At 46.0% G+C, this 15,619-nt stretch overlaps 1 protein-coding gene across 1 annotated transcript in view; it reads right to left on the bottom strand.

Moving 5' to 3' along the window:
• TXNDC11 (thioredoxin domain containing 11) overlaps positions 1 to 15,619 on the bottom strand; it is a 63,876-nt gene that overhangs the window by 7,099 nt on the left and 41,158 nt on the right. Inside the window, 6 exon segments of the mRNA XM_049111388.1 lie at positions 1,060 to 1,169; positions 1,496 to 1,638; positions 4,386 to 5,142; positions 5,144 to 5,179; positions 10,404 to 10,604; positions 12,727 to 12,839. Of these exon segments, the coding sequence (XP_048967345.1) occupies positions 1,060 to 1,169; positions 1,496 to 1,638; positions 4,386 to 5,142; positions 5,144 to 5,179; positions 10,404 to 10,604; positions 12,727 to 12,839 (1,360 nt within the window).

Here is a 15,619-nt window from a genome sequence, read left to right as displayed (position 1 = left end):
CACTGACAGGCTATGTGACTCTGGGCAAGTTACCTTCCCTCTGTGGCTCAGTTTCCTCCTCAGTAAAAAGAGAGCAACTATTATACCTGCTTCACTGCATGTTCTGACAAGGTCAGATAACATGTATATAGAAAAACCTCATTGCACAGTAACCCCTCAAATTTGGTTCTAATCATTACTTATAGTAGATCCAGTGGGTGAAATACAGAGGCTGTAAAACATAGCTAGTGTCCTTTCTAAAAGCCTACTTTCCTTATTTTTCTCACTGCACGGAGTAGAATCCATTCATCTAGTGGAATCCGTTCATCTTTAATTATTTTTTTGTAACTGCTTCACTTTGGAAAGTTTCCATCTCTCAAAGGAACTAGCAAACCCAATATTCTATGTTCTGCTATTTTTTCCTATGATTTAATCTTTTATATTTAATTCTGTCTGGAAGGCTGAAGTCTAAACAGCCCCCCCGCCCCCTGAACAGCTTAGTACCTTTTCCAAAAACACTTTAAGGCTTGTTTCTATAAAACAACGATTTAAAAACTGTTTTGATTACTACAGAGGCCACATCCAGTACCCACGGAATCACGAAACTAAAACACACATATATCAACCAATCCTTCCTCCTAATTTTAGGAGCGAGAAGGGAAACCCAGACCTGGTGGAGAGATCTGCTCCGGGGCCGGTTGGCAGCACATCAGGGAGCGGCCCCCTTTCTCTGGGCCGAGGCTCTAGCGCCATGCAAGTCCATGGGCACCCTTCCCATGCTATTCCGGGGAGTTGGCCACTCCAGGAGTTGTCTTAGCAACCAGGTCAGCACTGCTCCCACCACACTCATCCTCCCATGAATTCAATCAGGGCTAAACATACTCGACACTATAGAAGGAACACTCAGAACTCATCAGGAAAACTTTGGTTTCAATGAGGTTTTGCTCATGGCTTTCAGCTGACAATGAAATTGCACCCTGCCCAGGGTTAATGGAAAATGGGCAGACCCCTGCAAACCAAGTGGCTAAGCCATAAGGAGGAGAGACAGGCACAAGCCCAAAGTGCCGCAGGCTCCCTTACCTTGCCACAGTGAATGTGTCCGACGGCAGGAGGCGAGCTAGCTGGATAAAGACGTGATTGAGGGATGGACAGAAGCCGCACCACTGTGCATAATAAAGCAGCAAAACGTCCTGGGGGAAGGGAAGATGGCTGTTACTGGCGCCTCGGAAATGGGCTCATGTCCTCATTGTGCTTAGAACCCAGCAGGCATTCAAGAAATGCTGCTTATGCACCAATTATGAAAAATTTCATTTTTAGAGCTTTCCAATTACAGGCCTTCTCTAAGGACTTTTGGCAGTTAGAAAACCACCGTGCAACTCATGTGCATTGTGCAAGAAGACTGCCACAAGATTAATCTACTCATCAAACCTGAACGCTCACCCCAGGAACTGCAGCTCTGGGAATTGTTTTAATAGGGAGAGATGGCTTAACTTTTGTCTCTCTCATTATTCCATACCTGTTTTTGAAGGACCACTTCCCAAAAGGTATCAGTTGTCACTTCAGTGATTAGATGCTGAGAAGGGAACTGGGCAGAGTCACTTCCTATAAGATGTCTTTTCAAGGGACTGTAGAGAACGCTGAAGTTTTGAATAAAAGACTCTAAAAATAAAGAGAAAATGAGATCAGCTCTTTGCTAAGTACAGGGAGAATAGCTGGCCTACTTTAAACTCTACATTTAAAAACCTGGGCTGGCTTCACAGGCTTACATTTTTAACACTTCCTCTACAGGTAAAACCCTGACTGCAACTGCCCAGGTAAAACCCTGACTACAACTGCCCAGCATGGCACCAGGTGTAGCTTTGAGACAACTCCCCAGACGGTGATTTAGGTAACAAAATGCTGTGCGGGATCAGATGCTCTAGTATTTACAGACTAGGAATTCTCTTTTTTCTAACAGGACTGGTCCACAAATAGACACCCGAGACTGCACAGATCAACACGCCACAATCTTTAAGAGATTTCAACCTACAATTCTAGGACCTTTATTTTTTTTATTTTTTTAAAGATTTATTTATTTATTCATGAGAGAGAGAGAGAGAGAGACAGAGAGAGAGGCAGAGACACAGGAGGAGGGAGAAGCAGGCTCCATGCCGGAAGCCCGACTTGGGACTCGATCCCGGGACTCCAGGATCATGCCCTGGGCCAAAGGCAGGCACTAAACCACTGAGCCACCCAGGGATCCCCCCAATTCTAAGACCTTTAAACATCACTACAAGGGCAGCTACTACACAAGCTGTTGCAAGTGGATGTCTCATGCTCATAAATTCAAGAACAAGGAGCTATGGTTTTTGTTTATTCAAGTTTTTCAAGTTTCCTTCTTGAAAGTTTAGGAAAAATAAACTCAATTATATTTAGTGGGAAAACCTATATATATAACCCAGAAGCAATACTAAAGCCTAACTTGACCTGACACCTCTCCTCATAAACTCCACTGTCCTCAGATTGCTTGGTTGTCTGTCTGAAGCAGGGCTGGTCTGCGCTCTCCCTTCTTTCTCCTTCTTCTAACCCTCTCTATTTTGAGGTCTTGATGAACAGTGACGTGTTCTGCAGAGGGGAGAGGAAGTGAAGGGTGTCATGTGCATACTAAACAGAGGTCATTGTCTACATCTGAGTAACTTACTTGGCTATGTTTCTGAGACATAAAACCAAAAATTTTCTCCTCATCTAAATGAAACCTAAATCCCTAAACTGGCCAAGAGAAGCCAACATAAAAGTCAACTCTGCAAATCAACGACACACAAGTATTTTTTCACAAGGACCCTTACAAATGTGGTCGTCAACTACAGGAATACAACTGAGCTAGATGTGTGTGTTTCAGAGTAGATACTCTGAAGAAGGCTTCTTTCAGATGACCCTTAAATTCAAATTGAATACCATTATGAGCTCAATGAATGCTTGAGTATTACTGAGCAGAATTCACAGAAGTCCAATGAACACTCCAAAAACACAGGCTTGTTTCACTTTAAGAAAATTCAGTACACCAAAATGTAACTTTAGAAAACACAGATGAGGTGCAATTTGTAGTATCAATGGAGAATGCAATTCATAAAGTGATTGGTTCACAGGGTTCCTTTCAACACTTAGGAGCTTCATGTTTATAATACATAATTTGGGGGGATCCCTGGATGGCTCGGCGGTTTGGCGCCTGCCTTTGGCCCAGAGCTGATCCTGGAGTCCCTGGGATCGAGTCCCGCATTGGGCTCCCGGCATGGAGCCTGTTTCTCCCTGCCTGTGTCTCTGCCTCTCTCTCTCTCTCTCTGTGTGTCTATCATGAATAAATAAATAAAATCTTAATATATAATTTGACAGGGGAAAAAACCAACATTTACATAAGCCTTTCCAAAAGTGTCGATTATCAGAAACAAGCTTCACCTGGGCTTTAAAGAAGACCGATAAAAAGACTATTATTTAGGGGGCTCTGAGTTTACTCTTGCTTTCATACCCTCTAAAACTTGGAAATAACAGGTTTCCCTCCCTACCAAATTCCTCCTGTCTGCATTTGGCAAACACTGACTTTCCCCGTGTTACCAATGAGGCTGAACTAACACGGCTTTTGAATTCTCACTTCCTTGTGTGGACATCAAGTATGTCAGCAAAGTCCTGGGAACAGGACAGCATGGGTTAGTTTACTGCGGCTGCTAAGCCCCAGGGGCAAGCTCGCACATGCTTTCCCATAATGGGCCCCCCACCCCCAAAGTGGTTTTTGCTGGTTTGCAAGGGGACACTTATTGCACTGGATGCTTGTTTGTTACAATCAAGGCACAAAAGGTCAGAGCAGCGTTTCTCAAGGAGGTATAAACAGCAACAGAACAAATTAGGTTTTGTGGCCTTGATATTCATACATCCAAACCTGTGAGACAAAAGGGAGGACAGGTGGTTCTACTGTTTCACTGCTTCCTAAGCTCCTTTACAGTGGCACTGCTGTGGGGGCTCATATTCATCAGTCCCCTGGGATGCTCCCATCAGAATGACTCTCCACCACACTGCTTTCCCTCGGGGCCAGGTTCCCACCCCATGCAGCCCACTCCAATTTAGAAATGGGACAAGCACTATCAATCTGGAACCTTGACCACCTACCTCCCCACCCCACCCCCAAGGGGCTACATGACAAACTTATCCAAAATTTGGAGTTAGGAAGTTTGTTCCAATGAATAAACAAAATTAGCTTCTTTTAAAATTATGACCAACTGCAGCCTATATATTTTAAATGAGCTAAAGAGCTGATGTCCCCCCCGCCCCCCCCACCCCCACCCCGTGACCAAATGTACTGAGATCCTAGATGAAAGTGACCGGTATTAAGTTAAGCAAAACTTTTTATGTTTGGGGAAGGAAACTGCCCACAGTACCTAGGGTGAACTTCATAAGAGCTTGTTTTGGATCCAAGATATAGTGAGACTCTTCTTTCACATCAACAATCGTGGCGAATTCCTTCACCCGAGTGGCACTCGGAGCCCCCAGCCTCTCTGCATATAACCAAAATAAATTTGAATCCAAAAGGTAGATGTTCAGGGTCTTGTTGGTTCTGCAGCTCAGGCCTGTGAAGTTTGTGCTACTCACGTCCACCTCAGGAAAGAGATACCTGTTCTCCTCAATGTGAGGAACGGAGCCTGGGGGATCGACCTCACATTTCTTCTCAAGGGAAGAAAACGTGATGGTCGGGGTTTCAAAGACACTTTGTCCAGAATCAATGAAGCCCGTCACGGCCCTGTTTATGGTCCTGCAACATGCAGTGTAGTAGCTGAAGGGACTATAGGAACTCAGAAAATTGCTGCATTCTATGCTGTCCGATGCCACATGATAAAATGTCTGCTCCTTGAGGTAGAAAGAATCCAGAGCTGCCGCCATCTCAAAAAAGCTGCACTGAGGCATGCCCACCGAGCTCGGCCTGACGCCCCCCGTGCTCTGGTTGACACACAGCTCGCAGACGTTGTGGGTCCTGGAGACGGAGTGCCACTGGGGCAGCACCACGGTGTTACAGCAGGGGGATGCCGTGATCAGCGGCGGCTCCGGCAGCTGCTCAGGGGGTTCAGGTGCTAGAGGCCTCAATAGCGGGGCGTCTGCCCGCCGCAGGTGCTGCAGGAGCTGCTCCACCACCTGGTCCCCAGTGACAGTTGTTATACTCCAAGGCCACTTCGGTGATCTGAAAGACAGGCAGAGCTGGTGAGAGGCGCGGTGACAGTGTAGGGAAAGAGCCCCAAGGCCCGCAGGCGGGGGAAGCATCCTGCTGAGCTTCACGAAGAGCCATGTCCTCTCCTGGTGCCAAAAAGGAAGAGGAAACCTGTGCACTGAAAGCTATTAACAAAGGGGCTCAGATTCTCTCAGAACATGTCCCTCTATCAACAGGGAGCCAACTGTGCAGAGAGGGAGAAGGCCTTAGAGGTGGACGTCTTTGTCACTGCACAAGAGCCCAGCTCACCCATGACATGCTTCCTGGCCAAGGGGCCAGGGAGAGATTTTTAATCTCAACTCCCAGAGGAGGGTATTTCCCCTTCAAGCATTGCAACTCTTACATACGTGCAATGTCTTCTTTTTTTACCTTAAGTCTATATATTTCCCAAACATCTCACAAATGGATCACAATACTTCACAGCATGCATGTTTCCAAGTAAATTCACACCTCACAGGAGACCGCAAGTTCAACCTGTTCCAAACCACATTTGTCCATCCCACTTTCCCCCATAACCCTCTCCTTCCCGCATACCGCCCTCTCTGGGAAAATAGCATCATCAAGTGGGAATGGTGATCCTTTGAGCTCCAACCTCCCCTTCATGTCAGCGCAAACCTCAAGCCCAGCTGCCTCTGACTTGAGCAACATAAAGCCAGCCGTTCTGTGTCCCCAAGGCCACAGCCTCAATCCAAGCCTTCAGTCGTCACAGACCACGACCATGTGCTCTCCCCTGCCTCACTCAGCCTCCACATTGCCACTGTTAATTCTAAAACTACCACCCTAAGCACAGCACTCTGCAGACAAATGATATTCGATGGCTCCCTACTACCTGGAGGATAAAATCCAGCGAAGTCTGGCCTGTGTCTGCTTTTTCAGTGTCGCTCCTCCCTCTTTAGACCAGGCCTGGCCAGGACCTCCTCCATCTGACAAACCTCAATACTGTACCCAAGGCCCAGCATCAGCATGGATGGCTACTTCAGTAAGGCTAACACCACCTCACCCTACCTCAGCTGGGAAGAGTTCAGTTCTGCATCTTCAGAGTCCCAAAGCCCTTCCCACAGTCTCACAAGTATCTGCTGAGACGTCCTCACAAGCTTATGGACCCTCATGGGTAGGGACCCTGTTTGATTTCTCCTGTCTTCCCCAGAGCCTAGCACAGAGCCAGGCACAGAACAAATGCCCAAGAAGCTCTGGTGCATGAATGGCATCTTAGGGTAACATACACATTTCCACTTCCTGGGGAGATTAACCGTTTTACTCTCAGAGATCAGTATTAGCCTGATTAGATTTACATTTCATTCTACAATTATTTCCAAACTGAATACCTTTTACTACCCACCTCAGGTTCATAAGGAAAACTAGCAAGTCATTATAATCCAAAAGCAGCTACTCCATTTACTCTCTAAAACAGAATCATGGGGAAGCCTGGGTGGCTCAGCGGTTTAGCACCTCCCTTTGGCTCAGGGCATGATCCTGGAGTCCCGGGATCAATCCCACATCGGGCTCCCTGCATGGAGCTTGCTTCTCCCTCTGCCTGTGTCTCTGCCTCTCTCTCTGTATATCTTTCATGAATAAATAAATAAAAATATAAAAAAATAAAATAAAAAAATATAACAGAATCATGTACTAACTTGGATCAAATCTTGCCATTTAGTTAAAAGGTGTTAAGTCACTCAGGATTTTGTTTCATTAAAATGTGTGTGTAGGGCAGCCCGGGTGGCTCAGCGGTTTAGCGCCTGCCTTCGGCCCAGAGTGCAATCCTGGAGTCCCGGTATCAAGTCCCATGTTGGGCTCCCTGCATGGAGCCCGCTTCTCCCTCTGCCTGTGTCTCTGCCTCTCTTTGTCTCTCATGGATAAATAAATAAAATCTTTAAAAAATAAAAAAAGGGCAGCCCTGGTGGCGCAGCGGTTTAGTGCTGCCTGCAGCCCAGTATGTGATCCTGGGGACCCGGGATCAAGTCTCACGTTGGGTTCCGTGCATGGGGCCTGCTTCTCCCTCCGCCTATGTTTTTGCCTCTCTCTCACTCCCTGTGTCTATCATGAATAAATAAAATACAATCTCAAAAAAAAATAAAAATAAATAAAATGTGTGTGTAAAGCCAGTTAATGAGTGCTTTTCCAATTTTAAAAACATCCCCCAATTTTATATATATAGTATTTATAGAGAGTTGATTCAAGACACATGCATTTGTACAGAAAAACAAACAGTTCTTGAAAAGATCATTTTAGATGATAAACCAGTGTTTCATTTTTCCCCCCACACAAAAACATCTCAGCCCTTTCTGGATAAGGCTCTGATAGCACATCACACTAATAAGGTCAAGCCCATATGATCCATAGGAACCCAGCTACCCTCTGACCACATCTGGGCACTGCTTGATACCCAAAGACACAGTGGATTACCATTTTCACCTGCACCCCCTGCAGTCTCCCAAAAAAAACCCACAAAAATTCAAGTATTTACTATAGTCTTTTACAAAAACAACCATGACTCTGCTCATGAGGCTTAAACATCGCGAATACCTCTGAGCAGTGCTGGTAAAGGGGGAAAGAGTCACACAGACCCTCTGCTGGCTGCAGTGAGCATCTCTCTGGGGAAGCCCACTGAGATGTCCTGTGACCTCTCTAGGACCCTCTGTAGAGACTGCAGGGAGCCTGACGCTATATGCAGTGCAGGCTGTATTCTGTGGTGGGGGTCGAGGGGGAGTGCATGTGTATAAGCAGCTGCCAGTGCCAGACCGGGCCTCACAGTGGAGCCAGCACACGGCCATCTTCTTGTTTACTCCCGACCACAGCTGCCTCAAAACCCCTGGCTTGTCAAGCCCCAACACTACTACCCTCACGGGACACTGACCTCAACAATAGAAACTTCCTCTACAGTCTGCCCAAGTTGGGCCCAGAGGTAGTCACGGGGAAAAAGGCTTATTATGGCTTAACCTCTTCTGGGGTTGGGGAGCTGATGAGTTTAGAACTCACTCTGGGAGTGTCGAGTGTGGTGTTCATTCCCCCACCCCAGCCACCCTCACCCTGATGGCTTCCTTACCTCTGCTCACACACCCCACTTCCCTCCCCCACCAAGCTCTGGATTTTACTACTTCCCACACTCCTGGAACACTGCTACCTGGAAAACTTTACTAAGGAACACACAGCTCTGCTGACATCTCTCCTTTGTCAGTGAGATTGTGACGGCAACAACTAATCCAGAAGTCCTCAAAGATGTACCCAATGGCCTACCCTCTTCAGGCTTTCAATCTGGTTCTTTACCAGGCAGCCCCTATGGGGGGCCCCACAACCTACAGTACTTCTAATCCTGAACCTGCAGCAACTTCCCCATCACTGTGCCTCAGCTCAGGCTGTGCCTTCCCTTACGTTTCTCTCAATGCATCAACATCTTGGCCACCCCGAAAGTCTGTCCCCCATATCTGCCCTGTGCACAGCCTCTCCTAACCTCACCCCTGCCTGGCCCTCAGCATCCTGGGACAGAGCCCTCTCTCCTCTAATTCCTCCTGACCCGGGCCTGGGGCTGACCTTCCTGTGCCTTGTATTATAAGCAAGCTCCTGCTGCCCCACTGGACAAGCCTCTGAGACCATGAAAGCAAGTCTGCATCTTCTCTATCTTTCTCCTCTACGGCTCCATGACACAATGCTCAATAAACATTTGCTTAACTGACCTAAAATGAAGAGGGAAATGTACTGCACAGAACACTTAATTTGACTAAGTAATCCATAATACTGCTAAGATGCCATCTGGTTTTTAACAACCTCAACCATAGGTTAGGGGAATCCACTTACCTTGCAGGGACACTCTGCTCTGAGGAAAGGAGCCACTGGAAAAAAGTGATTTAAAAAAAAGGAGGGGGGGCTGGGCCATAGGGAGGAGTTAGGAGAGAGAAGGGAGATATCGAGCCAGGGGAAATGGGGGAAGCTAGCGTCCTTCCACCAGGGGCCAAATTCCAACCACAAGGCCCTAAACAGAGGAACTGGGCTCCAGTCACAAAACACAACCCCACCCAGGACCCTGACTTGCCCAAATCAGACAAGACCGAATTCTCCACAAAGAAAATTTAAAAGTTAAAGTAAAAATCCAAACCATAGCTAACACCTCGGTGAACACCCTACCTTTCCTACAAAGAGCTTACGGCTCTTAACAGTAAATGCAGTAAAGGCCTAGTAATTTGGGAGAGTTCTCCATTCATAAAATATCTGTGTAGTGAAGATTTTCTAAAGAAAATTAGTCTTATTACTCCACATCTTCCCTAATGGGAGAAGAAACAAAGCTAGTCGGTTGCTCTCCTTTCCTCCTCTAAGCCAGGGCGGCAGCAGGGCTAACAAGTTTCACAGTGAGGCTCCAGAGTAGCAAAGTCAGGGGTCTGCTGGGCAAAAACCCCATCTCCCTGTCGCCTCCAGGCAGCCCGTCAGGCTCGCGCGGTGGGGCTACCGGACAGGCAGTGTCTGGTTAGCCTGGCCAGTGGCACACTGGCTGTCTGAAATTGGTTTTGGCCAATTAAGGGATCCTGGAGGGAAGGAAAAAATAAACCCCCCAGTAAATCCAATTTAGCAATCCCAGGCGCTCTCTGGTAATTGTTATTACTCTCTCTAAGTGTCTCCCAATGATCCATGTATGAAATAAACTCACACCCAGAGAGACTGCACCAGATGAAACAGGAAAAGAGGGAGGGGCAGACTCCTAGCAGCGTGTGTCTCTGGAAACCGCTCTGCTTCTCTGTGCAACAGAAAAGGCTTAGGGAAACAAGGGAGCCCAGCTCCACCATGCTGCTACCAACCACTGGGCTGGTGTTCAGCCCCAGCCCCCGACAACGGCATCGCCAGGGCCACACCGAGCATCTGGGCTCCTGTGCTGCTGGCCGTCCCTCCCATCCCACTATGCCCCCTTTGGTCATGGTGGGAAGGGGGACATCTGGCCCTACCCGAGGGACGCGCAGCTGCTCTCACCAACTCCCCCAGACCCAAGCACAGCTATCAGCCAATGTGGCCCAGAGATGCTACAGTGGACCCCATGTCCGGCACACACCCTCCCATTTATGGGACGAAGGAGTAAACACCTCAGAAATGCAGCTGCCCCTCCTGGCAGACTCTCGGCTCCTGGTGGAACTCACTCTCAACGTGGAGTGAGATGTCCAAGTTCTTGAGGTTTTCCTGCTCCTCGTGAGATACCTTTTAACATTCTGACTCTTACCTCATCTATTAAGGGGTGGCTTTCGGCTAAAGGATTAAAAGGTAAAAATACAAGAAGCGCTGGCCCCTTCTTCAGTTCATTGTTCAGCAGGAGGCTCTTGCCGCCGTGTGGCCGCAGCCATCGGAGGAGCGCCTCTCGATTTTCTAAGGCCCACTTATGGATGTTCTCTGCTGTGTAGTTGACAGCCTCCCTGGGAAAGACCTGTGAAGGACAACACACGGAGGGTAGAAAGCAGGGCAGGCTCAAAGCACATCAGCCCCGGCCTCAAGAGGCCCTGACCACCCCACCACTGCCCAGGAGCAGACTAGATGACTCAGGGACGTGACCTGCCCCTGTTCCTCCAGACAGTGTGTTTCCTCACAAGTGGGTGGAAAGAGCAAAAGTGGCTGCAGAAAGTCAGTGACTTTCATATCACAGATTCCTCTTGTTCCCTTTAGCAGACTCCTCTATCAAGGAAGAACTCTCCCTATCTGCTGCTGGCAACAGTGACCTCTTCCACCCTACCTGAAGGGGGCTATTACATTTTACTGAGTTCTTATAAAAGATTATAAAAGGATTAATGAATACCTACGGGAATGGAAGTTATAAAGTCAAGGATCATTTAGATTTTTACATTGGTTCCTCAAAACTTGGCTGATAATGGTGGGAGAAGACCCTCCATTAGGCAGAGCTTTGTATCCATTTTGGTCACCTGTACCCCCAGTGACCAGAAGAACACCTGGCACACACCAGGAACTCAACAAATACTTGAATGAATCCACGAATGACCTAGAACTTACATAAGGCCACAGATCACACTCAAGTGTACAGAATGAAGGAAAAGAACTTTTAGATTTTGTACTTTTTCTGTTACAACCAAAGTCAACACAAAATTATGTTTGAAATTCTAACAATATGGATCACTGGGTTTCAAATCAAACTCCCAAAAGAAGTGCTTTGGAGGTCCCAAAAATGAGATATTTTATACTCCCCAAAACAGAATTAAATTGTCTCATGACAAAGATGTCCACTGGTTTTGTTGAAATACTGGTTTCCCAGTAGTATTTCATTTGACAAAAAGAATTCTGCTGCTAAACCAACCAGTCGACCTTTAAAAACCACCAAGCAGATGCAATAAGCCCCATGTACATGCCAGGGCCATTCCCACAGGCCTAGCTTCTCTCTGCTTTATGATTCTTCCTCAGTGCCCTCCCTTCTAAACCCAACAAATATGTGTTGGTCGTCCAGAATGCAACAAAAAGAGGATGAAGGAAATGACAGTGAAAACAGAGGGAGAAGAAGCTCAGAGGCACAAGGAGGGCAGGTGGGCAGCAGAGAAACCAGGACGTCAGTGATTCTCCACGTGGGACAGCAGGAGTTTGCAAACCACACTCTAACATCATATATGCATTTCTATTAGGAAAACACAAAAATATATTTGACTTTTGGAGTACAAACTACAAGAAATAAAGCACAGCATCTGGGCTCCTAGGGGTTTGCAGAAGCCAAGGGCACTGGCAAACCAACTGGGAACCAACTAGGGGCACCCCCAGAGAGGGCCTAATGGTCCCCTGGCAGGCACAAGACTTGCACACTGAATCAAGGGGAACAGGTTCAACGATTTGGGTACACAGGGTACAGAGATACTGGTCTTCACTCAACCTGTATGTTACACTGTCAATGAAGTTAGAGACAGAAGATACTTGAGAAAAATAAACTCTCGGTGATGGGACTGAAGAAGCAGCAATAAATAGAGCAGAGGCACAGGACTAAGCAAGATATAGGTCAAAAGCTCAGAAATAGCTGAGGTGGGGTTGGTCCACCAAAAGCAAATGAAATCAGTGAACAAAGACGACAATGGAAAACCAAGGATCTCTAGGGTGAGAAGCCATCAACTTCTCACTGATGTAACAAGAACTTCAAAATCCATTTCATCGGCTGAGAAGAACGTCACATGATCACTCCTGATAAATGGGACAAATGAACAAAGAACATCGTCCGATGGAAGCTTAATCTCTGAGAACATTGGCCCAGAGTAACAAAGCTCCAACAGAATAATCCTGCAATTTCATCCAATGAGGAAAACGAGGCTATACCAAAATCAAAGAATATAAACAAAGAATTTCTAGATGTTACATTTGAGAACCCTCTCTAATGCATGGGTTCATAAACAGGGACACGGGCTCTAGCATGGGATTGTAGAAACTCTCAATTTGCATATAAAATCATGTACACTTTCCTAGAGAGAGTGCCCAGAGATTTTATTCAATTCTCAAAGAAGTCCATGACCTAAACAAGGTTAAGAACCACTGCACTAATATAAATGTGATTTCAAAATACTTACAAGTGATGTGTTGAAATGTCTATGTAAATACACACTTCCAGAGTGTACTAAGGATACCAGTTTCGCAAGATGTTTATTTGTGATAACCCCAAATCGTACTGTTCCTAGGTAATCTGAAACAGAAAATTTTCCTTTATTAAAGAAAAAGCCTATGCCTTGAAACAACCATAAAACCCATTGATCAAGTCTTGATGCACAAATCCCCAGAGTAAAGCTCTTTTTGGTCACCTAGCCTAGACAGGAAAGGAGTTGCTGGAGAAACCTCCTCCTGAAACACCTCATGTCTCCTCCTGAATAACCTCCCTGATCATCACCTGCACTGTGTCTGCTGCAATGATGTGACCTCATCTCCTGTGACCCCGGGCTCCTTCACTCCTTAACCCCACCATAAAGCCCAGGCATATGTTGTTCCCTCTGTCTGGACATTTCCGTGCCTGGCTCCTCATCATTCAGACGTCAGCTCCAACCCAACCTTCTCCAAGAAGCCTTCCCTGACCACCCCGCCTCAATGCAAATACTCTGAGGATGAAATATGCAAGGGCAAATTGGGACTTCCTCGCCACTCTAGCATGTTCTCTACCATTACTCTATTGTTTTATAGCACTTATTAATATCTACATAATCTTGTTGATTTAGTTTGATTTTCTCTGGTCCACCTTCCCCTTACCTTCTGTGATATTAGAAATCTTGTTTATTGCTATTACCCCAGTACCTATAGCAGTACCTAGGCATCTCAGAGATCAATAAATATCGGTTAAATGAATGAGTCTAAGATGTACAAAGAACTCACACAAATTAATAAGAAAAAGAAAGTTAAAAAATGGGCAAACCACATAAAAAATGTAAAGGCTAAAATTACACGAAAATACACTGAACCTCCCTACTTCAGAGGACAGCATATTAAAACAAAATACCCCTCTTTACCGTCTAACTGCCCCAAATTTGAGACACAGGAAATACCAAGTATTGGTGACCAGTAGAGAAATGACGCTTATACAATGCTGGTGGGAAACATCAAGTGGTAGCCACCTGAGAGAGCAAGTGGCTATGCTGATCACAAGGAGACACAGGCGTCAGGCTGCAGCCTCAAACCTTGCTGCTTATCTGCATATGTGCACTGAGAGTCACACATAAAGACAGTCACCAAGAAATACTCTGCAGATGTTAAAAACAATGGAGCAAGGCTATCTATACAACATGAACATTTTTTTGACACGTGTGAGTGAAAAAGCAAGCTGAAAAAAAGATAAAGTATACATTTTTATGTTTAAAAAAACGGGGTGGGGGGTCCCTGGGTGGCTCAGCAATTTAGTGTCTGCCTTTAGCCCAGGGCGCGGTCCTAGAGACCCAGGATCAAGTCCCTCGTCGGGCTCCCGGCATGGAGCCTGCTTCTCCCTCTGCCTGTGTCTCTACCTCTCTCTCTCTCTATGTCTATCATGAATAAATAAATAAAATCTTTAAAAAATAAAAATAAAAACCTCCCACCTTATAAAATAGCATCCATTTTTTTTCCTACAGGCACATATGTTTTTAAACAGTGTAAAGACTCTGAAAGGATAATAAAAATAATTTTTTGGGGGGGGCAGAGATCAAAGAGGACTTTATCCTTAAGTGTAAGCTATCTTTTCTTACCCCTAAGGAGTAGATGTATTTGTATGGCTGAAAATGGACTAAAATATCTTGTGTTAAGGTGAGTGGATAAGATGGTGTAGGAAAAGGTACACTCTTTCCTAACCCCCCTTCTGTGTTATCAGTAGATGTTAAATAAGATACTAGTTAAACTTCAAATGTTACCAAGTTATATCCAAGTAGCCAAAATATAAAAATATGTAGGTAGTAAACACACCAAGCTTCCGGCTTCATCACAGGAGTCCCACTCTGCAGTAGTGGTGTCCCCCTCCTCTCAGAGGAGCGGCCAAGGGGAATGGCAATCCCTAATGTTGTGTTAAACCACCTTTCATACAAATATGATTAAAATGGCACAAAACCAAAGAAACACAGGAAGGATAAGCCAGAAACGACAGAGACTGGTTATGTGAGGGGGGCGGAGGGACGAGGATGGGAAAGGAAAGAAAATGGGGTCGGGAGAGCAGGGGCGAGACAGCCTGACCCTCCTCCTCCGGGAAGACCTTTGTATCGAACTCTCAGAGCCTCAGCGAGGTTTCACACACTTCACATATTTACAAAAAAAAAAAAAAAATCATTACACCAACCAAGATGTGGGGCAGACTGAAGAGGAAAACAAGCACTAACAGATAAACTATAACACCACAGTGGAGGGGTAGAGGAGTGGGGAGAAAGAATGGAGTAATGAGAACAGTATCTTGACTAAATATTATAAAACTGAAGACAATGAGGGCCAGGATTCTCAGGGTGGGTGGGAAAAGTTACTTGTAATAGAGGAAAGCTATGCTGATATTAGACTGGAATCAGAGGGAATTAGTATAAACTTATGGCTTTTCACATACACACACACAGACACAGATAACAAACAGAACTACAAATGTATGAATATGTGTGGGTGTGAACACATACATGTCCTCGCTCTATCTGCTGAAAGGGCTTACAAGTCAGGATACCTGATAACAAACAGCACAGCCAGCACCCCGATCCTGGTTTCTAAATGCCTTTCTCCCATAACAGAAACCCAGGCTCCCTGGAGAAGAGGGTGATTCCAGAGCTAGGGCAAGGAAATACAAAAGAAAACGGACACATCTTGTGTCATAATGAAGGATGGAGTGCACTCAAAGGACACAGGAGCCAACCCAAGACACTCCTAATGGTGAAAGCTGGAGCTCTTTGAGCAACAAAATGAACAATGACCAGTGTTCTCTAAGTTGTCAAGATCATGCAAGACATGGGAAGACAAAGGAGTTGGAGGAGACTAAGGAGA

The sequence above is a fragment of the Canis lupus genome, chromosome 6 (assembly GCF_003254725.2).
Source record: "Canis lupus dingo isolate Sandy chromosome 6, ASM325472v2, whole genome shotgun sequence".
Classification (NCBI taxonomy): domain Eukaryota; kingdom Metazoa; phylum Chordata; class Mammalia; order Carnivora; family Canidae; genus Canis; species Canis lupus.
The sequence above is the reverse complement of the archived record's forward strand: the minus strand, read 5'-3'. Positions and strand labels throughout refer to the sequence as shown.